At 35.9% G+C, this 20266-nt stretch overlaps 1 protein-coding gene across 1 annotated transcript in view; it reads right to left on the reverse strand.

Annotated features, from left to right (window-relative positions):
• EDARADD (EDAR associated via death domain) overlaps nt 1-20266 on the reverse strand; it is a 141379-nt gene that overhangs the window by 16722 nt on the left and 104391 nt on the right. The window contains exon 6 of the mRNA XM_074220917.1: nt 2414-2459. Coding sequence (XP_074077018.1) covers nt 2414-2459 — 46 coding nt within the window. The remainder of the gene's footprint in view (nt 1-2413; nt 2460-20266) is intronic.

Raw genomic sequence — 20266 nt, forward strand, 5'->3', positions numbered from 1 at the left:
CTAACCCCAAAAGTGACTGAATTTTCTAGCCATGTCAGTATTTTAATTTTCATCTTTCTCCCATTCATAGTCAATCATGTTTTCATTTCCAACTGTTATCATCACTATTGTCTGGAAATCTTTACCCTTCCCCACCTTTCAACTCCAATCTACCGCTTATAATTTGTTAAGGCTATGAAATATGACACAGTTCTGCTCATCAAAAAAAATACCACAAGGAAAATTCATAAGTTCTTTAAGTGGAAAGGACCTGAGGGACCACCCATTTTTGCAATTGAGGAAACTGAGGCTCAGAGAAGTTAAGTTTCTTACACTCTTTTCCTTCTCAAATTATCTTTTCTCATCTATGAAATGTACCACATGTCCCAAGAATATAAGATGCTTGAAGGCAGTGACCTGGAGTCAGAAAGATCTGAGTTTGAATCTTGCCTTAGATTCTTACTGTGAGACTCCAAGCAAGTTATTTAACATGTATTTGACTTAATTTCCTCATCTGTAAAAGAGGGATAATAAGAGTCCCTACTTCAGGGTTGTTTTAAAGAGGAAATGAAATAGCACAGGTAAAAGATTCATATTGTATGATTATTCCTAGCACTTTGAAGGTGCCTTGGTATTAAGTAGGTGCTTAATAAATGTTTGTTGAGTTAAACTGAATTACCCAAGTTCATACAGGGGTAGAGGTATAACCAGTATTTGAATACATATCTTCTGATTCCAAAATTTAATTCTCTTTCTACTACTATGAATATCACATTGCCTTTTAGAAATAAATTTAAGATTAAGATTGTCTCTTAAAATTTATATGATATATCCATTTCTTTTTTATTTTTTACTGTGATTTTTTTTTAGTAACTTTAAACTTAAAATAAAGTTTTAAAAAAAAGTTTGGACCTGTCTGTAAAAGAAAGAAAGAAAAAGAAGGAAGAAAAGAAGAAAGGAAGGAATAAAGAAGAAAAGAAGATAGAAAAAAGGAAGAAGAAACAAAAATGAAAAATAAAGAAGGAAGGAAAGGAAGGAAGGAAAGAAGAAAGGAAGGAAGGGAAAAAAAGCTTTGTGGATAAAGATTATGTATTTCTATATGTAGATAAATACCAACCAAGCTATTTCTGGGATTTAGTAGGTTACTCTTGTATTATAGAAAACCCAAAGGGAGTTAACTTAAATTAACACACACCTACACACAAGGAGTCAAACAGGGACTGCCAAATAATTTTAAGGTTGTTCAATTTAATAAGCTCCCAGTCTCCAAGGGTTTTCCTCTCTTAATGTAATTTAGCCACAGACACATGCTGCATCTCTAGGTGGTACAGTAGATATAGGGCTCAGTCTGGGGTCAGGAAGTATTATTTTCCTGCATTCAAATCTGTCCTCAGGCATTTACTAGGCTGAGTGACCCTGGGCAAGTCATGAAACCCTGTTTGCCTCAGTTTCCTCATCTGTAAAATGAGCTGAAGAAGGAAATGACAAATGACTGCAGTATCTTTGCCAAGGAGAGCCCAAAATGGGATCAAAAAAAGTTGGATATAATTAAAAAATGACCTAACAACCATCACAGGTGCTATATCTACACTCTGATCACAATAGCCAGGGGAGATAATTTTAATAATTTACCCAAAGTTCTTAATTTCATAAGCTTCTGAGCAAGAAGGGATTTCAGAGGTCATCTAGTCCAGTCCTTTAACTTTACCAAAGGAGAGGAGGTTAAATGACAAGTCACAAAAGATAGTAATGGCAGGGGTGGCTAGATGGCACAGTGGATAGAGCACCGGCCCTGGAGTCAGGAGTACCTGAGTTCAAATCCAGCCTCAGACACTTAATAATTACCTAGCTGTGTGGCCTTGGGCAAGTCACTTAACCCCATTGCCTTGCAAAAACTAAAAAAAAAAGATAGTAATGGCAGAGCTGGAAATTTAACTTATGTCCCTTTATCCCAGGTTGCCCTGTGGATAGAGCATTAAGTTTGGAAATAGGAAGATTCATTTTTATGAGTTCAAATCTAGCCTCAGACACTATCTTTGTGACCTTGGCAAGTCACTTAACCCTATTGCCTTAGTTTCCTTAGCTGTCATAAGACTAAAAGAAGGAAATGACAGATCATTCTAGTATCTTTGCCAGGATCACAAAGAGTCCAACGTGACTGAAATGACTGGACAATAACAGCCTCTGATCCTAGAACCAGAGCTCTTTTCTTACCCTGTGATGATACCTCCTTGAGGACAAGCCATTTGAAACTTCACAACAGTATAAACCAAAAATTAACAAATGGTAATTTGGCAATTTCTCAAAATATTTCTTTGTTTTACAGATATTTTCAGTTGGAAAATGTTATTTTATCAAATTCCCCCCCCCCCCCTTAAATCTGGAACTGGGCTGCCATTGTAGCTTAGACAGCATTTTAAGGCCATGAGGTTACCTGAAAGTGGATTCCCAGTGCTGTCTGGATAACCATTTTCTTCTTGCTACAAATAAAAAAGAGCAAAATTCATTAAACTTACATGTACTATTGAACAAAGCTAATGATAATTATCCAAGTTAATCAGCTAGAAGGCTATAAAAATGTAGAATTTTGTGATAGGTTAATATATGCCAAATAAGAGAGAAAATATAATTAATCTTCGGTGATGCAAAATATATTTTAAATTAAAGGATATATCTTTTTTGAAAATATTAAAGCCCAAGTGAATAGATATTTAATAACTGGCTCTCCAACAACAAAAAAAAAAACCCCAAGCCATTGGACACACTTTTTTTTAAAGATTTTTTTGCAAGGCTTGCCCAAGACCACATAGCTAATTATTAAGTGTCTGAGGCCGGACTACTCCGGTAGTCCTGACTCCTGGGCCAGTGTTCTATACACTACACCACCTAGCTGCCCCATGGACACACTTTTAAGTCCAATCTACTTTATTAATATTTTTCTTAAGTCTAGGTAATCATCCAAACAATCAATCATGCCCTAATTTGTAGAGTTTACTGATTTCCAAGGTGTAAATACACTGAAAATTTAACAATCAGCTAGCTAGTCATAGCTATCTCCAAAATAGATCACTCTGCTTAATTGATTAATGATATATGTTCTACCATTTTGCCTCTCTCCATAAAAACCAATACAAAGTTGATTTCTTTTTGTTCTGGGCTAGGATTTTATCAATCCTGAGAGAGAAAGTTCACTCTACCAATGTGGGTGGATAGCTCCTCTGCAATTTATAGATTTAGAGGATGGCCTAGAGGCGCTAAGATAATTTGTTCAGTTCATACAACTGGATGCAGGAATTGAATCTGTGATTTCTCAAATTACCACAATTTCAGTTTAATAAAATACTAGACAGAAAACAAATAAGTCATGAGAGTGATTGGCAAAGTCTTTGATTAGCGGTGATTAGTGGTGTTTTGATTAGTGGTGTTACTTCCACAAGAATGATGAAGAACCTAATAGTTGTTTGGAAAATGTGGTAGAGTAGAAAATGCACTGAAATTGGAGATAGAGAACCTAGCTTTGAATCCCTACCTGACTGACCTTGGGTAAATCACTTCAACTCCTTGAATCTTAGGTTCTCCATCTGTAAAATGGGGAGAGTAAATAATATTTGCACACCCACCACAAAGAGTTCAGCTAAAAATTTATGCAAAGTTTTCATATATATGTGCATATATAATAAATATATAAAACATAAAATATCGATGTATTAATATTTTAATATTATAAACATAACATATTTAAATCTATAAGATGTAAAAAATATTGTATATTAAATATATAATGCATTGTACCATATAATATATAATAAATATATTTAATATATTTAACTATATAAATACATAAATATATTAGAAATATATCTATGTATTATATATGCATGCATTTATGAGCTGTACATAACATTCATATATTTTTTACATATTTTTAGATTTAAATATATTTATATCATATGTATAAATGTATATTGTGCATGTATAGACATATTACATATCTGTAGATTTAAATATATTACATAGGTGTATATTATGTGTATGTATATGCATAACACATGTGTGCATATATGTGTGTATGTGTGTAAAATCTGGATCATATGGGTAATAATAATGTAGCTTATTTTTATTTTATACTATTAATTCTGGTTATTAATTAATGTTATTAATTCTGGTGTATCTCAGTCTCAGTTTTATTTAAAAACAACACATTTTTGTCAATTTGTTGCAGTACAATATGCCTCCATTTCTGTAGCACCTATTTTTTCCTTTCCTTGGGCTGAACATGAGGACCAAAATGAAAACAAAAGAAAAACAATCTAATTGTTAGACGTGAGAGAGTGCATTTGTCAAAGAATTTGGAGGAAGAGAATGGAACTAGTCTTGGAGACTGTCAGGGACAATAAAGATCATAGATTTAGATGGAGAATTGTTCTTTGAGGTGAAGTTCAATGTTTCCCCTTTGAAGAGGAAGAGAGTGAGGCCCAGGAAGGAGACAGTAACCTTAACCCAAGATCAGAAGGAAAAGGGACAGAACCAGACTGATGCCCAGCTCCTCTTCTGCTGCCAAATGACATCTTTCCATGACCTATTATGTGACAGTAGCTGTGCTTTACAATTATTATCTCATTTGATCCTTAAATTTGCAATTGCCTTTAAATTCATGTTTTAGTTACAGTATTAACATCAAGTGTCTAATTTTTATTACTTTCAATTAAAAGCATCATGGGAAAAACTGGGAAAGAGAGCTCAAGAAATTTTAAATCCAATGACTAGATTCTAGAAAAAGCTATATTGAAGACATTTCACAAAAGAGAGTTATTCAAGGAAAGAACCTTGCATTTGGCAGAAGAGAAGCTGGACTCCAAGTCTGATTCAGTCCCTTTTCCTTCTGATCTTGGGTAAAAGTCACTGTAATCTCCGTGGGCCTCATTTTCCTTTTTTTCTATAAAATGGAAAAGGTTGGATTTCACCTCTAAGATCCCTTCTAGCTCCAAATCTGTTTTTTTTCCTCCTTGACAGTCTTCAAAGAAGACTACTCCTCTTTTCTTCTTCTAAACTCTGATTTAATACATTCCTATACTCACAGTTGGAGAGGTATTGTGTGTGTGTGTGTGTGTGTGTGTGTGTGTGTGTGTGTGTGTGTGTGTGTTTTTAAATGACTCACTTGCTTCAACCAAATCTCCTCAGAATTGTCTTTATGGGACTAAAGAAAAACTATCCATTGTCATTCATACAATTGAAGATTGTAATTTCCTCTCAGCCCCTCCAACCTAGTAGTATTTTTTGTAATCAATACTGAGACAGCTGCTGAAGGAACAGAATAATACTTTTCCATCTGACCTTTTTTGCTCTACAAAGCTAAACACCGAAGTGCTAAAATTTTAAGAACTTCATTTGCCAGTTTTTGTAATCAATACTGAGACAGCTGCTGAAGGAACAGGATAATACTTTTCCATCTGACCTTTTTTGCTCTACAAAGCTAAACACCGAAGTGCTAAAATTTTAAGTTCATGCAGAGGCCTGTCTTTTCACATCATGCATAGATTCAGAAATAGAGATACATCGATTTTTTTTCCATTTTAGTTATAGTATCTGAAAGTGATTTTTTTTTAAGGTTTGCAAAGCCCTTTACAAATATTTTTTTTTTTAGGTTTTTGCAAGGCAAATGGGGTTAAGTGGCTTGCCCAAGGCCACACAGCTAGGTAATTATTAAGTATCTGAGACCGGATTTGAACCCAGGTACTCCTGACTCCAGGGCCAGTGCTTTATCCACTACGCCACCTAGCTGCCCCGCAAATATTTTTTTGATTCTCACAATAACCATAGCAGGTGAGTGCTATGATTACAATTTTTTTTAACAAATGAGGAAACTGAGGCAGATAGCAGTTAAGTAACTTACCCATGGTCATATTTTTGAATTCAGGCCTTCCTGATGCCACATTCAATGCTCTATCACCACTTAGCTACCTTCTGGTTAAGAAGTAGTTAAAAATATCACTTGAGTTACTAATAACTAATATCTTGGAACATTTAATTAGAGAATTGTAAAATGTTTTAGTAACTTCTACTGGAATTAAAACTGCTATACAATAAAAAACTCCTAACTTTGAAGGTTGTTTAATAACCATAGGAAGAGATACTGGTCTTTTGGATGGATAGTCCCTGGAGTAAACTTAGATTTGACCACCTCTATGGGAGGGTTAGAGAAGGATATAGACAAAAGAGGAACATGAGAAAGTGTATACGTGATTTGAGAGTTAAGCTGTCAGAGGGGATGCCCACTTTGATGAGCATTGATGAGATCACAATTCCACTGGATTATAACTAATCTAAAGTACTTTATTGAGCTGCATTTCTGGGTAATGTCACCCCCAATATACAGGTAGGGATTTTGACAAAAAGTATCATTAAGTAACAGGCTTAAAATTTCTAATTTTTTTTAACTGAATCTGAAATTTCATTAGTTTAGGGAACTCCCAGTGAGGTAACTCTTTTTCAATGAAGATCAGGAACTTCTCTAAAAATTATAGTTATTTAGAGAGTTGCCCAGAGAGAGATAGGGTTGTAAAACCAGTGTGTGTGTGTGTGTGTGTGTGTTTTGGAAGAGGCTCTTGAAGTCAGGGTTTTTTCCCTATGATACTGACTATTCACTACTACACATGACTTCTTGCTTAAGGTTGTTATGAAAGAATTTGTACTTGTACTCTCTGAACCCAGAAAAATTTGGATGGTTTTTTTATTTTATTTTTTTATTTAAAGCAGTTGGGTTAAATGACTTGCCTGAGGTCACACAACTAGGCCAAATTTAAACTCAGATCCTCCTGATTCCAGGGCCAGTGCTCTCTCCACTGAGCCACCTAGCTGCCCCTAATTTGGATGATTTTTTTTTTTATTTGCAAGGCAGTGGGGTTACGTGACTTGTCCAAAATCACACAGCTAGGTAATTATTAAGTGTTTGAGGCCAGATCTGAACTCAGGTCCTTCTGACTCCAGGGCTAGTATTCTATCCACTGCTCTACCTAACTGCCCCAATTTGGATAATTTTTTTAAAAAATGTTTCCTAAGAATATTACAATCGTGAAACTAGAATTCATTTTCTTTTTAAAAACCTCTCTAAGTTTTGTTTAAATGTCTTCTAAATGGTTTATTTTGCAAGATATCTTAGCTCTTAGATAATAGCTTTTGGTGTAAGCTTGGACCTCTCCCTAGAAAAGTAAAGAGTTGCTTTATTTTAAAAGTTCTCCTGAATTTAACAAATACTAAGATAACTCCACACACAAAATGGAACAAAGAAAGAGGATTATTGTGAGAGTGTGAATCTCTATTACAGATAGCTTGATTTAAAAAAAAAATCAGCTTTTCTTTCAAAGCCGTCCTTCTGAACTTTTCTTCTGTGTTTCCGTCTTAACTTCCTTTTGTTATCTTCTGTCCATTAAAAAAAATGACACATTTTTCTGGCAACACTATTGCTAGGTCTCCTTTTCCTCTACCAAAATCTTGTCCCTCTTCTCCCAAAAGAAACTTTAGAAAAATAGAGTCTTTTTTTTAAAATACAATCTTTATCAGCAAGTAGGCTGCTGTTATGAGAAAAAAACTGCTATTTGTTAAGAGAAAAAACAAATTAAATTTTCATTTATGGACAGGCAAATGAGAAGGGCGTGAGAGGGGGAATTTGAAGGAATTTCATAAAGCAGCTGAAGAGACTTTCTGTTTGCAAAAGAGGAATTAGAGGTATCTTTTTTCTCTCTGGCTTCTGCCCCATCAAGGTAGTAGGAGCCAAGAGATCATGTAATTGGTGATTGACAGGAACTCTTTCAGCAGATGGAACATAAGGAAAAGAAAACTAATGCTTTCCTATTATTAATTTACAAACTTGGAGTTGGAGCTTACTCATATTAGGGAAGTTAAGGCCATGGATCACAAAAAAAAAAAGAAATGGACCTTTGAACCTCGTGATTTGACACCTAATGAAGCTATTAGCTATGGACAGGCAGCCCAGCAAAAACTTTTGATGTTGAAATGAACATGTTGGGTGAGTTGAGGCTCAAGAGGTTTCAAGTATAAGCTGGTATAAAAATTTTTTTTAAATTATATGCTGAATTTATATTTCCTTAGAAAAATTTAAGGTTATTTTTCCTTCAGATAAATTGTGTTCAGAGAGAACCATGTTCATTTTATATATGTTTTTACCTTTCTCAAATTCATTTTCCATACCAGAACTTTACACATACATTCCAATTTAAGAAAGAGTATTTGGAAAAGTATGAGCTGAACATTAAATCCAACTTAAAAGTCAGATTCACATTCAGATAATCAGTTGGAATTCCTTTTAAAGTATATAAACCTTGTTAATTGTGACTCCACTAATTAGGAATCTGTGATCATTTAGACAGGACTGGGCTAAGCTGTTTGTTTAACAAACTTTTCATGGTGCAAATTACATGGATATAAGATTATAGGGGAATACTTAAAAAGCTAAGAGAACTGAATGTTTTCAAGAGTCCTTGAACATGCTGAAAGTTTTTCTATTTAAAAAAACTTAATAGTCACTTACACCCCCTTACACTATTAAATTCTTTATGTAAATGTTCCTCTTTAATAAGTCCCTACTATGTGCAAATCTAAGTGTAGGAGATACAGAGTTCAAATAAGACACAATCCCTTTCCTAATGAAACAGTTTAGTAGGGAGGACAATATATACATGCAGATAAATATAATATAAAATAGAAATTGAGAAAGGAGGTACTACCTAGATCAGATATATCTGAGTTCCCTTCAAGTCAGAAAGCATTCTGAGAGGCTGAGCTTCATGCTTGGGTGGATCCATTATGAACTTAACGATGTAGATGGTCCCTCCAATGACACAAATTGCAATACATCCATGCCTGTCCATCCTAGGTGACTTTAGACCATGGCCTTTTATAAATTTGCCACAGGGAGGCCAAGTAACATGATCCAGACAAATATTGAGAGAGAGAGAGAGAGAGAGAGTGTGTGTGTGTGTGTGTGTGTGTGTGTGTGTGTGTGTGTGTTGTGTACACACATAGAATAAGTGCTACAAATGTTTTGGGACTTGAATTTGGGAAATTGCACAATGACTGATACCAAATTACTTGTTGCCATGAAAATCTGTCTTTTTACCAGATGTAATCTCTCAGTGATACTACATGGCTATGGCTGTGAATCAGTGAATGCCATGATCTCAGGAGAGTCAAGGCAGCAGATAACTCAAAGGGCACTGGAAAGATCTAGCGAAGACAAAGGCATGCTGCAGCCTATTATCAGTGATGATCTGCATATAAAAGTTACCTTCAAAGACATGTATGACCAGAAATGAAAGAAAGGTCATGCAGTAAAAACAAGATTATAATGTACAGACAGCTCAAGTGCTATATTTATAACCGTACAATATTAAAGACTCAAGGAGAACTTCCAGCATATTGAGTAAATAACTCTATGCATAATTTATGTGAAGACAAAAAAAAATCACAAAGCCTTGAAAGGACAGTGGAGAGAATATCCACACCAAGATATATAGGGCATCAAAATAAATAATGGAGATATATATATATATATATATATATATATTCTATATACTATAGAATTTAATAAATTTTCTGGCATTATTTATTTGATAAATGTGGATATAGCTAGTCTAGGATCATAAAATCCTAGAACTGAAAGGGGTTTCAAATCATTTACTGTATTCCTCTATCAAGAGACAGCCCAAGAGGTCAATGATTTCCCCAAACAGATAGTAAGCGGTAGAGTCAACATCCAAACTCAAATAATCTAACTCCAGTGGTAGTGTTCAATCCACAGTCACTCAATCAGCAAGTATTTATGAATTGCCTACCATGTGCCAGACACTCTGCTTGGTACGAGGGTTACAAGTACAAAGGAGAAAATAATTCCTCCTTGCAAAGAGTTTACATTCTAATGAGGGAAATGTCTGTGTGTGTGTGTGTGTGTGTGTGTGTGTGTGTGTGTGTAGAGAGTGAATAAATACACATACAGAGTGTATAGAGGGCAGTTAGGGAAGACACTAGCAGTGGGTGAGGGTCAGGAAAGACTTCAGTAAAAGCAGGTATCTGAATTGCCCCTTAAAGGAAAAGGCAGGAGGGAGGGAACACATTCCAGGCCTGGGGAAGTGGAGAGCAAATACACAGAAGTAGGAAGAGTAATGCCAGTTAGTGACAAGGGAAATGCCAGTTTGACTGGATTGTTGAGTATGGGGAGGAGAAGAAGTGATATTCAGTAGAGGTCAGAAAAAATAGATTTGGGCCAGGTTGTAAAGGGCTCTAACAGTTAGACTGAGGAGCTTGTATTAATTTTTTCCCCTAGAGGCAGTAGGAAGCCACTAGACTTGGTCAAATAGGGGACCAATTTTGATATAGACCTGAAATAAATGGTTAGCTATATAAGTTGAGAGAAGGGGTCAGATGACAAAGATATTGTGAAGAGAGAATGGGCAATATTTGGTTACTGATTGAATAATGGAGGGTGAGGAAGAAAACTGAGTTGAGGATACGCTAAGATTACAAACCTCAAATATTAGAAAGATGGTGATGCCTTTAGCAGAAATAATGAAATTTAGGTGAAGAGAGGATTTAAGGTAGAAAGATAAGTTCAGTTTTATACATGTAGAATTTAAGATGACCCTGGATTACACAATTTGAGATGTCTAATAGGCAATTAGAGATAGAAGACTGAAGCTCAGGGGTAGACACGTACATCTGGGGGACACCTGTATAGAGAAATATTTAAGCTGATGTTACTGAGAATATAGAGGAAGCATAGAAGGGGCATAGAGGAAGAACAGGACATAACCTTGGGAAACACCCACAGTCGGGCCTATGATATAGATGATGAGAAATGAAAAGATCATGAGGAGTGATTAGACAGGCAGGAGGTGAACCAGGAGAAGTCATTCATGAAAACTCAGAAAGGAAGAGAGGTCAATGGTGTTAATGTAGGGAAAAAAACCCAGAGGTTTAGGAAAGATAAAAGACTATTAGATTTGTCAATTAAGAGATCCCTAATATCTTTGAAGGTTTATTCCAATTTCTCTTCTGTATAACTGAACATGAAGAAAATTTCCATAACCTGTCTTGAGAAGGTAGTTTGATTCTTCTTGTAGATAATGGGTGGGAAGCTGAGTTTAGATTTCTTTTTCCCAGAGTTCACAATGACAAATGACATTACCCAGAAAGAGGAGTCACAAGGATGAATTCACTATGTTCCACCCCCCCCCAAAATTAAGGAGTTTGGGAAAAATTGTCCTCTAAAATGATAAATGTGATAACTTTATCCTTAGGATCAGAACCTAGTAGAACCTATTCTATTAAGTAGATCTTGCTGAAGCTTGAAAAGATTTCAGTATATGAAAAAGAACAGGTCAGAACACGATATGTTGACTCACGTGAGGGGATCACCTGTAGCAAGTATCAGCTTTGTTGCATTCCCTGTTATTATAATTCTCTTTATTACTTCAGGTTTGTAGATAGTCTGGGCAAACCATTCTATTGCCAAGATCAAAACAATCAAGAGATTGTTTTGTGGGCAGTTTTCCTATTAAATCCTTCTATCATTTAAGAGATCATCTCTATTTATTGATGAACTCATGCCATACATAGTAGAACTCTGGGTTTGGAATCACAAACCTGGGTTAAGATCTTTCCTCAGATACTGTGTAAACTTGGGCAACCTCTTTGTGCCTCAGATCCTTCATCTGTAAAATGGTAATAGTAATAGAAGTAATAGTAACAATAACAACAACAATAGTAATAATTATGCTAATACCTATACTACCTCCCTTACAGGGTGGTTGTGAGGAAAGCACTTTGTAAACCTTCAAGTGAGGAGTTTGTATTCATTTTTTCCTCTAGAGGCAGTAGAAAACCACTAGACTTGGTTGAATAGAAAACCAATTTTGATGTAGGCCTGATCTAAGCTATATAAGCTGAGAGAAGAGGTTAGATGAAAAAGATATTGTGAAGATACAATGGGCAATATTTGATTACTGATTAGATAATGGAGGGTGAGGAAGAAAACTGTGTTGAGGATGATGTTGATTACATACCTTAAACATTAGAAAGATGTGATGTCTTTAGCTGAAATAATGAAATTTAGGTGAGGAGAGGATATAAAGTAGAAAGATAATAAGATGAGTTATTATCTATCACTACTGTTGTAATGTGTGTGTGTGTGTGTGTGTGTGTGTGTGTGTGTGTGTGTGTATTTTGAATGAGTAAATACCTGCCAGAACAAAGAAAAATCTATATTTGGAGAAAAATCTCATATATAAATTACCAGGTCTGGAAAGAAATTTCATCTAATCCAGAGATATCATACACTGCTCAAAGGCCAGCAGAACCAGACTATAATGTAACTGGGAAATGTAACGAGATAAATAAAAATACAATAGAATACAGATAATATTACATCATTAAGTCAGTATGTGACAAGTAAGGATTCCTAAGAATGCATTAATGCCCTGCCTCCTATCCTTTCTGTTTGAGTTTAACATCACTGATCTAGCCCAACCCATTCATTGTAAAGATGAGAAAACTGAGGGCCAAGGAAATGAAGTGAATCAAACTACCTTCTCAAGACAGATTATGGAAATTTTCTTCATGCTCAGTTATACAGAAGAGAAATTAGAGTAAACCTTCAAAGATATTAGGGATCTCTTAATTGGCAAATCTAGTAGGTAAGAGTCAGAACTTAGATTTTCTATCCTCATAGATGCTGTACCTCCCAAGAGCATTTTTCCTGAAGTAGAGATCTTTATTCTAACACCATTCCTACATCCAGCTAATTATTTGATTCAAGACAAATTGCTAGTTTCTCTGAAATCAACTTCTTTTATGAAGAATTTTGTAAGTTGGAAAGTGAATATGTATATGAATTACTATTTTCATTCCCTAATAATAAAGTTAATATTTGTACAGTATTTTTAGGTTTGCAAAGCACTTTACAAATAATAACTTACTTGTTCTTCACAACATCTCTAGGAGGAAGGTGTGGTTTAACATCCTCATTTTACAAAAGAAGAAACTGAGGCTGCAAACCGACAACTCAGTTAATGTCTGAGACTGGGTTTGAAAGTAGCTGACTTGGGGCGGCTAGGTGGAACAGTGGATAGAGCACTGGCCTTGGAGTCAGGAGTACCTGGGTTCAAATCCGGTCTCAGACACTTAATAATTACCTAGCTGTGTGGCCTTGGGCAAGCCACTTAACCCCATTGCCTTGCAAAATCTAAAAAAAAAAAATTACCTGACTCTAGGTAATATTTGCTTATCCAACTAGCTGCCTATGAGAACTACTAGATTAGTTAACTGGTTTCGGGCAAGTCACTTAACCTCCATTTCTTCATTTGCAAAGATGAAGAGTAAAGATGAGAATCAGATGAGATTATATTGTTTAAGTACTTTGCAAATTTTAAAGTGCTACAGAAATACTAATTATCATTATTATTAGTAGTAGTAGTAGCAGTGGTTGCTTCATAGTTGCCAAATACAGTGGCCTTCTTTAGTACTATTTTTCCTAGAGTTCTCTGTAGCACTGGATGTTCTTGACCATAAATGCTCTCCCCCTGGTATTTTTCCCTTCCTTTGATTTCTTTGGTTTTACTCTTAGCTTTTTATCTATTGAGTTTGAATGCATATTTTTTAAGGTCTAAATTGATCCTCTTCTCTTTTTTTTTCCTTCCCTTAGAAATTTCATTTACTTCAACTACTTGGATGTGTTTCCAAAGTTCCCAGATATAAGAACACAAGGTGGGTCTCAGGATATATCCCTTCTTGGCTCCTCATTGTGCTTTGTGATGGGGATATACCACCCCCCCACTTCCTCCATAAGGCTCCACTGGCAGGAGTCCCTAATACCTTAGGACCCTTATACTTGCCATGAGGAGGCCTCTAGAACTTATAACCTCTGGTTCTTGCCTGTTTGAAGGTAACTTCAGATGTAAGGACATCCTCCCTCCTTTCTGAATAGGCTCAGCCTGCCTGGTGCTCTCTGTTTGTCACTCCCCAGTTCCTGCCTTTATAATAGGGGACTTCAATATACATGTTGCTCTTCCCACAAATACCCCAATTTGGAAGTTTCTCAGTGTGCTGAACTCTCATGTCCTATTCTTCAATTTTATCACAGCTACATAAAGGATGATCTTATTTCTTTGAACCTCCTATCAACCACAACTACTCCATGTACAAGAACTACAGAATTCTTTTTCTGATCAACATCTTTTATTATTCCATCTTCCCTATGTCCCTGAAGGATTGGGGAATGGTTTTCTAATACTATATAGTTCATGTTGTGTTTTTCTGCTCTGATTATTAATGGAAAATCATTTAGTCAGTCAAATTAATGTGGTTTTTACTAAAGTGGCACAGTGAGAATAATTGGTATAAAAAACATTACCCTCTCCCCCAAAAGTCTGTACCATCCTTTCCCACGAGTATATACAGAATCCAGTGGAAAGTGGGCCCAAGCTTAGTGAGCACTTATGGCCAAGGGGTAAATCACTGGTTGCCTTTAAGTTTTGAGACAGCCAGGATTTCCTTTCTAGATTTTTCTGGGCTCTTTGTAAGACTTTGAATCTGAGTTCAATATGTACTTGATTCCTGATTCAGACATTGCTGTCATCCACCAATATCCCAAAGAATAAATGGGATACTGAATGGAAGATAAGGAGGTCAAGATACTCTAGACATTCAAGGCATAAAAGTCTTCTTGGGCCATAGGGATGGAGAAGAAATAAAGACTAAAATTAGTGTTCTCTCTTTCAAAGTTTCCCTTTCTCAGGGAATTTTCTCTTCCCTTCACTGGAATATTTTATTTTTATTTTTTATTTTATTTTTTGTTTTTGCAAGGCAGTGGGGTTAAGTGACTTGCCCAAGGCCACACAGCTAGGTAATTATTAAGTGTCTGAGGCTGGATTTGAACTCAGGTACTCCTGACTCCAGGGCCAGTGCTCTATCCACTGCGCCACCTAGCTGCCACCCTTCTGCAGGAGGCATTCTCAGTTTCTCTCCCCTTTTCCTACTCCTCCGCCCCCCCCATTCAGACCTCCTGTCAAATTTACCTTCTTTCTGTTCTCTATAGTATAGGTCTTAGATATTTACACCTTGCTTGTAAGGTGGACTTCTTCAACTACACCACATAGTTTCTGCAAGTACCCTAGGGCAGGAAGGAGGTGCAGAGGCAATTCTATCTACTTTCCTCTTTGACCCCCTCTCCTCAATTGTCTACATCATCAGGGTTACTGGTTCAGTAGGAAATAATGCATCAAATTGGATGCCAAGACAACAACAAACATTTATATAGTGCTCACTATGTATGAACTTCACTAAACACTTTACAAATATCTCATCTCATCTCATAAGTACCCTGGGATATAGGTGCTGTTATTATTTTCATTTTATAGATAAGGAAACTAAGGCAAAAAGAGGTTAAGTAATTTGCCCAGGATCACACAGTTTATGTCTGAATTCATATTTGAACTTAGGTCCATTACTTTGCCCATGTTTATTGGCTTCCAGGAAGCCATTTTCAATACAGAAGAAACCATCTATAAAATTCAAATAAGAAACCGAGCCTGGGCACTTAGCTGAATGACCCACTAACAGAGATGCCTCACCTAAAGGCAGGGGGGAGAAAGTACTTCTAGAACAGAAAGAGGTGTTGTAAGTTATCATTGCTACAGAAGCCCTTTATTAACACTGTTCTTTAAGTATGAGCTTACTTTCCCCAGGGATGTGAAAATGAAACCCAGATTTTTTGAGATAGGTTTTATTTCTGTTGCTCTTATTATATTATCTTAGTAAATGTCTTTGTTAAATTGTTTACAGGCATGGTTATTTATCGGAAGCACACCAATGGAAGCTTATGGGTTACAAGAGAAAGAACACTCACCTACAAAGTTACCTCAAGAACCCATGTTGCCCATAGGCATAACACATAAAATGCCCAACACATAAATGTAAATGTTGAATTGTAGTCTATTCCACAAAGCTTGTACCATGTTACATCCTCCCAGGAAAATGAAGCCCCTATGCTTAGTATTGCTTGGTATATACTTAATAAGTGCTTTGCTGATTGATTGATTGATTGATCTCATCCATATCATCCCAGATCAAAGACTATCTCTTCCTTGGAAAATTCCCAGCTCCCTCAGAAAGTGATTTCTCTCCCCTATGAGCTCCCATAATATTTTATTTCACTTTCCCTCTTAGATGCTTCATCATAATCAAGTATGTAATATATTTACTTATGTTCAGGTCTTCAAAGAAGCCTTATATTGTAGATTTAGAATTGAAAGAGGCTTTAGAGATCATTTAGTCCCACGCTCTTATTTTATTTTTTTACAAGGCAATAAGATTAAGTGATTGCCCAAGATCACATAGCTAGTAAGTAACAAGTATCTGAGGCCATATTTGAACCCAGGACCTCCTGACTCCAGGGCTGGTGGCTACCCCTCACACTGGAAGTCTAGAAAGATTAAGTTGTTTCCTTCTTTACATCATCTATTGATTGTTTCTCTTTTTCTACTCCCTTGAGACTGTCTCAAGTTCCCTCCCACTCCAATTCATTCTCCACATTGTGCCAAAATGATTTTTCTAAAGCACCAGGTGGGTTTTGCCCTCTGCTATGTTACTCTCTCCTATCTGCAAAGCATGTCCAAAATATTTGTACTTATGGATTCATTCCAAGCATTCCCCATCAAACTGCATTTCATAATCCTTTTTCATTTCTCCCAGTACAGATGAATAAGTCAATCTCTTTTGAATGACTAGATATTTCAGTGAAGAGGCCTTTTAGTGTTTCAGGGCTTGATATTGTCAGTACAATGTCATTCTCAAAGTGTAGTTCTTCAATTGTGTCCAAGTCTTAGAGATGCTGTGGGAGTTTGTTTTTGGCAAAGATACTGGAGTGTTTTGTCATTTCCTTCTCCAGCTCATTTTCAGATGAGGAAACTGAGACAAACAGGTTTAGTGACTTGTCCAGAGTCACACAGCTAGTAAATGTCCTTGGCTTGATTTGAACTCAGGAAGATATCTTTTTGAGTTCAGACCCAAAGCTCTATCCACACTGCACCACCCAGCAGCAGAAGTATGAAAAGAACCTTTCAATCAATATGTATTCCATCTTTATGTGAACTTTGGACTGATCATCTTCTATGAAACTGGCAAATATCTCTGAGTTTTCTGGTATATTCTTAACAAATGTTTTTGAATGAATAAGTAAATAAGTGCATGAATAAATGAATGAATGAGTGAAAACTCCTGGTCCTCCTTGCATACTAACATTCACTGCTCTATTTCTCAATTAGGCTACCGGGGAGAAAAATGTAGGCAGGGCATAATTCACAGCATGCATTCAAGATACAATCTTAAAGAGCATAACTTATAATAGACCTTTGTTCTTAAAATTTAAATTTGTTTGGTCATTGTTGACTGAAGATGGACAGATTATTGTGATAATAGTACAATGAAGCGAATACATTTCTGGAGTTTTTAGAAAGTAAAAATGTATTGATAAAATGTGAATTGATCTTTTTTTAATCACTGACATCTTTTATTAATTATTCACTAATGGACTTAATAAAATTGTAACTTACCTGAAAAAAATAGTGAATTGAGGGTCAACAATTATTCACAGCATAGGTCCAAGTTTAAAAGGAAAGTCTATCTCCCTGAAAACTCCTTAGTTTTTAAAGAACAGAACAAATTACAAAAGACTTAACAGAGCACATAGAATATGGGAGCAGATCAGATGGCTATTTTCTTTGCCAGGATCTGAGGGCTTTGAGACCCCTGTCCCCACCCTCATAGTGATCAGGATAAATAGAACCATCTTCTTGACAAGAGTGCTTTTTAGAGGCAGTTGGGTGGCACAGTGAATAGAGTGCAAGACCTGGAGTCAGGAAGAACCAAGTTTAAATCCAGTCTTAAATACTGTCTCACCCTGGGCAAATCACTTCACTTCTGTTTACCTCTGTTTCCTCAATATTAAAATGGGGATAAGAATAACATCTTATGTTGTTAGGATCAAATAAGATGATATTTGTCACAGTGACAAGCACTTGGTAAGCATTTATAAATGCTCCCCCCTTCCTTTCCTTCCTTCTTGATATATATATATATATATATATATATATATATATATATACATATATATATATATGTATATATATATATATATATATATAATTGCAAACTGTATAAACTTAGGGGAAAAAAACTTTTTTTACTACCATATAATTTCTCTACCTTTAAAATAAAGTGACAAACTTAATCGATTTCTAGGGTTCTTTCTAGCTCCAAAAGTCTATAGTGGAAAGTCTACAGTGGACTTGAAGTAATGAGGGCCTGAGTTCTTATTCCACTGCTGTCACTGATATGTAGTTAGAGAGTAAATTAGGTTTTGTTTTTTTGTTTTTTGGGGTTTTTTTTTTTGCAAGGCAATGGGGTTAAGTGGCTTGCCCAAAGCCACACAGGCCGGATTTGAACTCAGGTACTCCTGACTCTGGAACACTCCAGTGCTCTATCCACTGTGCCACCTAGCTGCCCCTATAGAGAGTAAATTAAATCATTTCTCTTGACCTCTGTTTTCTCATCTCTACAATGAGAACAAAAAAAGCTGTAAAAAGCCAGATGGAGGAAGAAAATAAGCATTTATATAGTATCAATTATGTGCCAGTGGCTTTACAAATATTATTTCATTTGATCCTCCTAACAATCCTAGAAGGTAACAGAAATTAAGTGAACTGCCCAGGGTCAATCTATCAACCAATAAACATTTACTACAAACTTACTATGGGCAGGTCATGTAAATTTGAACTAGGCTCTTACTGATTCAAAGTCCAGTTCTTCATCCACTGCACCACCTACCTGCTAGATGACCTCTAAAGTCCCTTTAAAATCTGTGATCCTAAGATATTCTTTGAATTGAATTATCCTAAAATACATGCACAGGATTGGTATAGAGAATGGAGAGCTATCCTTGGAGGCTGAAAAAGTCGGATTCAAATTCTGCCTCTGACACAGTAACCCTATGCAAAGCACTTATATTTCTGGTGTTTCAGGTCATTCTCTGAAATAACGTCAAAAGACTTAAAAATTCTTATCAGTTTAATGATCAACAATGATTCCAGAAGAATAGTGATAAAGTATAAGGGGGTGGCCTCAAGGAATGAGACATACATATTTTTGGAAATGGTGAATATGGGTATTTGTTTTGCTTTAAAAATATATGTTACAGGACTTTTCTTTTTTTTTACTGGGGGAGATATGGTGGGGAAAAATATTTTTTATTAACTGAAAAACCCTGTAAGTTATATATGAGTCACTGATCTTCATCAGTGGAAATTCCACCCAAGGTTTTATCACATATGTATGAAATCATAGGTCCAGACTGAAAAAACATCTTTAATACATAAGGAAAAAATATCTTAAGTACGTATCTAAGAATAATGTTGACCCAAAGTAATCAACAATAGCTCAAAATGAAAATCATATATTGTCATAAAAATCACAGAATCTTTAAACTGTCACACAGATGTCAACCTTAGTAACCCACCCCAACACTAATTTAGACATTGTATAAATTTTATATTTATTTATCAGACAATCAACAGGCATTTCTTAACTACCTACTGGATTTGAAGAACTGTGCTATATACTGGGTTTACAAAGACAAAAATGAAATACAGCTCCTGCCCTCAAGGAGTTCATATCCTTTGGAAAAAATTTTAGTACTATATTCTGTTTTATTAGTATTTAGGAAGTAGAGAAAAGGAAGAAGAACTCCAAGCATGGATTGACCAAGCCAATTAAAATGCCCAGAGTTAAGAAATGTTTAAGGAACAGCAAAGAACCAGGGTCCCTGGATCACAGGGTACATGGAAATGAGAATAAGTGTAAAAAGACTAGAAAGATGGAGGGATGGCAGAGAGCTACTGGAATTCAGTTAGGGCTGTGTGTGTGTGTGTGTCTGTGTGTCTGTGTATCTGTGTGTCTGTGTGTCTGTGTGTGACTTAGATCTGAGCTTTAGAAGATTACTCTGACAGCTAATGGAGAAGAAACTGGAGTAGGGAAAGACTGGAGAGACTGGAGGCAGAGATACCAACTAGCAGGCTACTGCAATAATCCAGGTGTAAGATAATAAGGTCCTGCACCAGAGTTGGTGCAGTTGGCAGTATTTGAGGAGAGAAGGTGTCATATGGGAGAGATATGAAGATAAAATCAACAGGGCTTGGAAATATGACTATAGGAGCTGAGAGAT

This window comes from Macrotis lagotis, chromosome 2 (genome assembly GCF_037893015.1).
Source record: "Macrotis lagotis isolate mMagLag1 chromosome 2, bilby.v1.9.chrom.fasta, whole genome shotgun sequence".
Classification (NCBI taxonomy): Eukaryota; Metazoa; Chordata; class Mammalia; order Peramelemorphia; family Peramelidae; genus Macrotis; species Macrotis lagotis.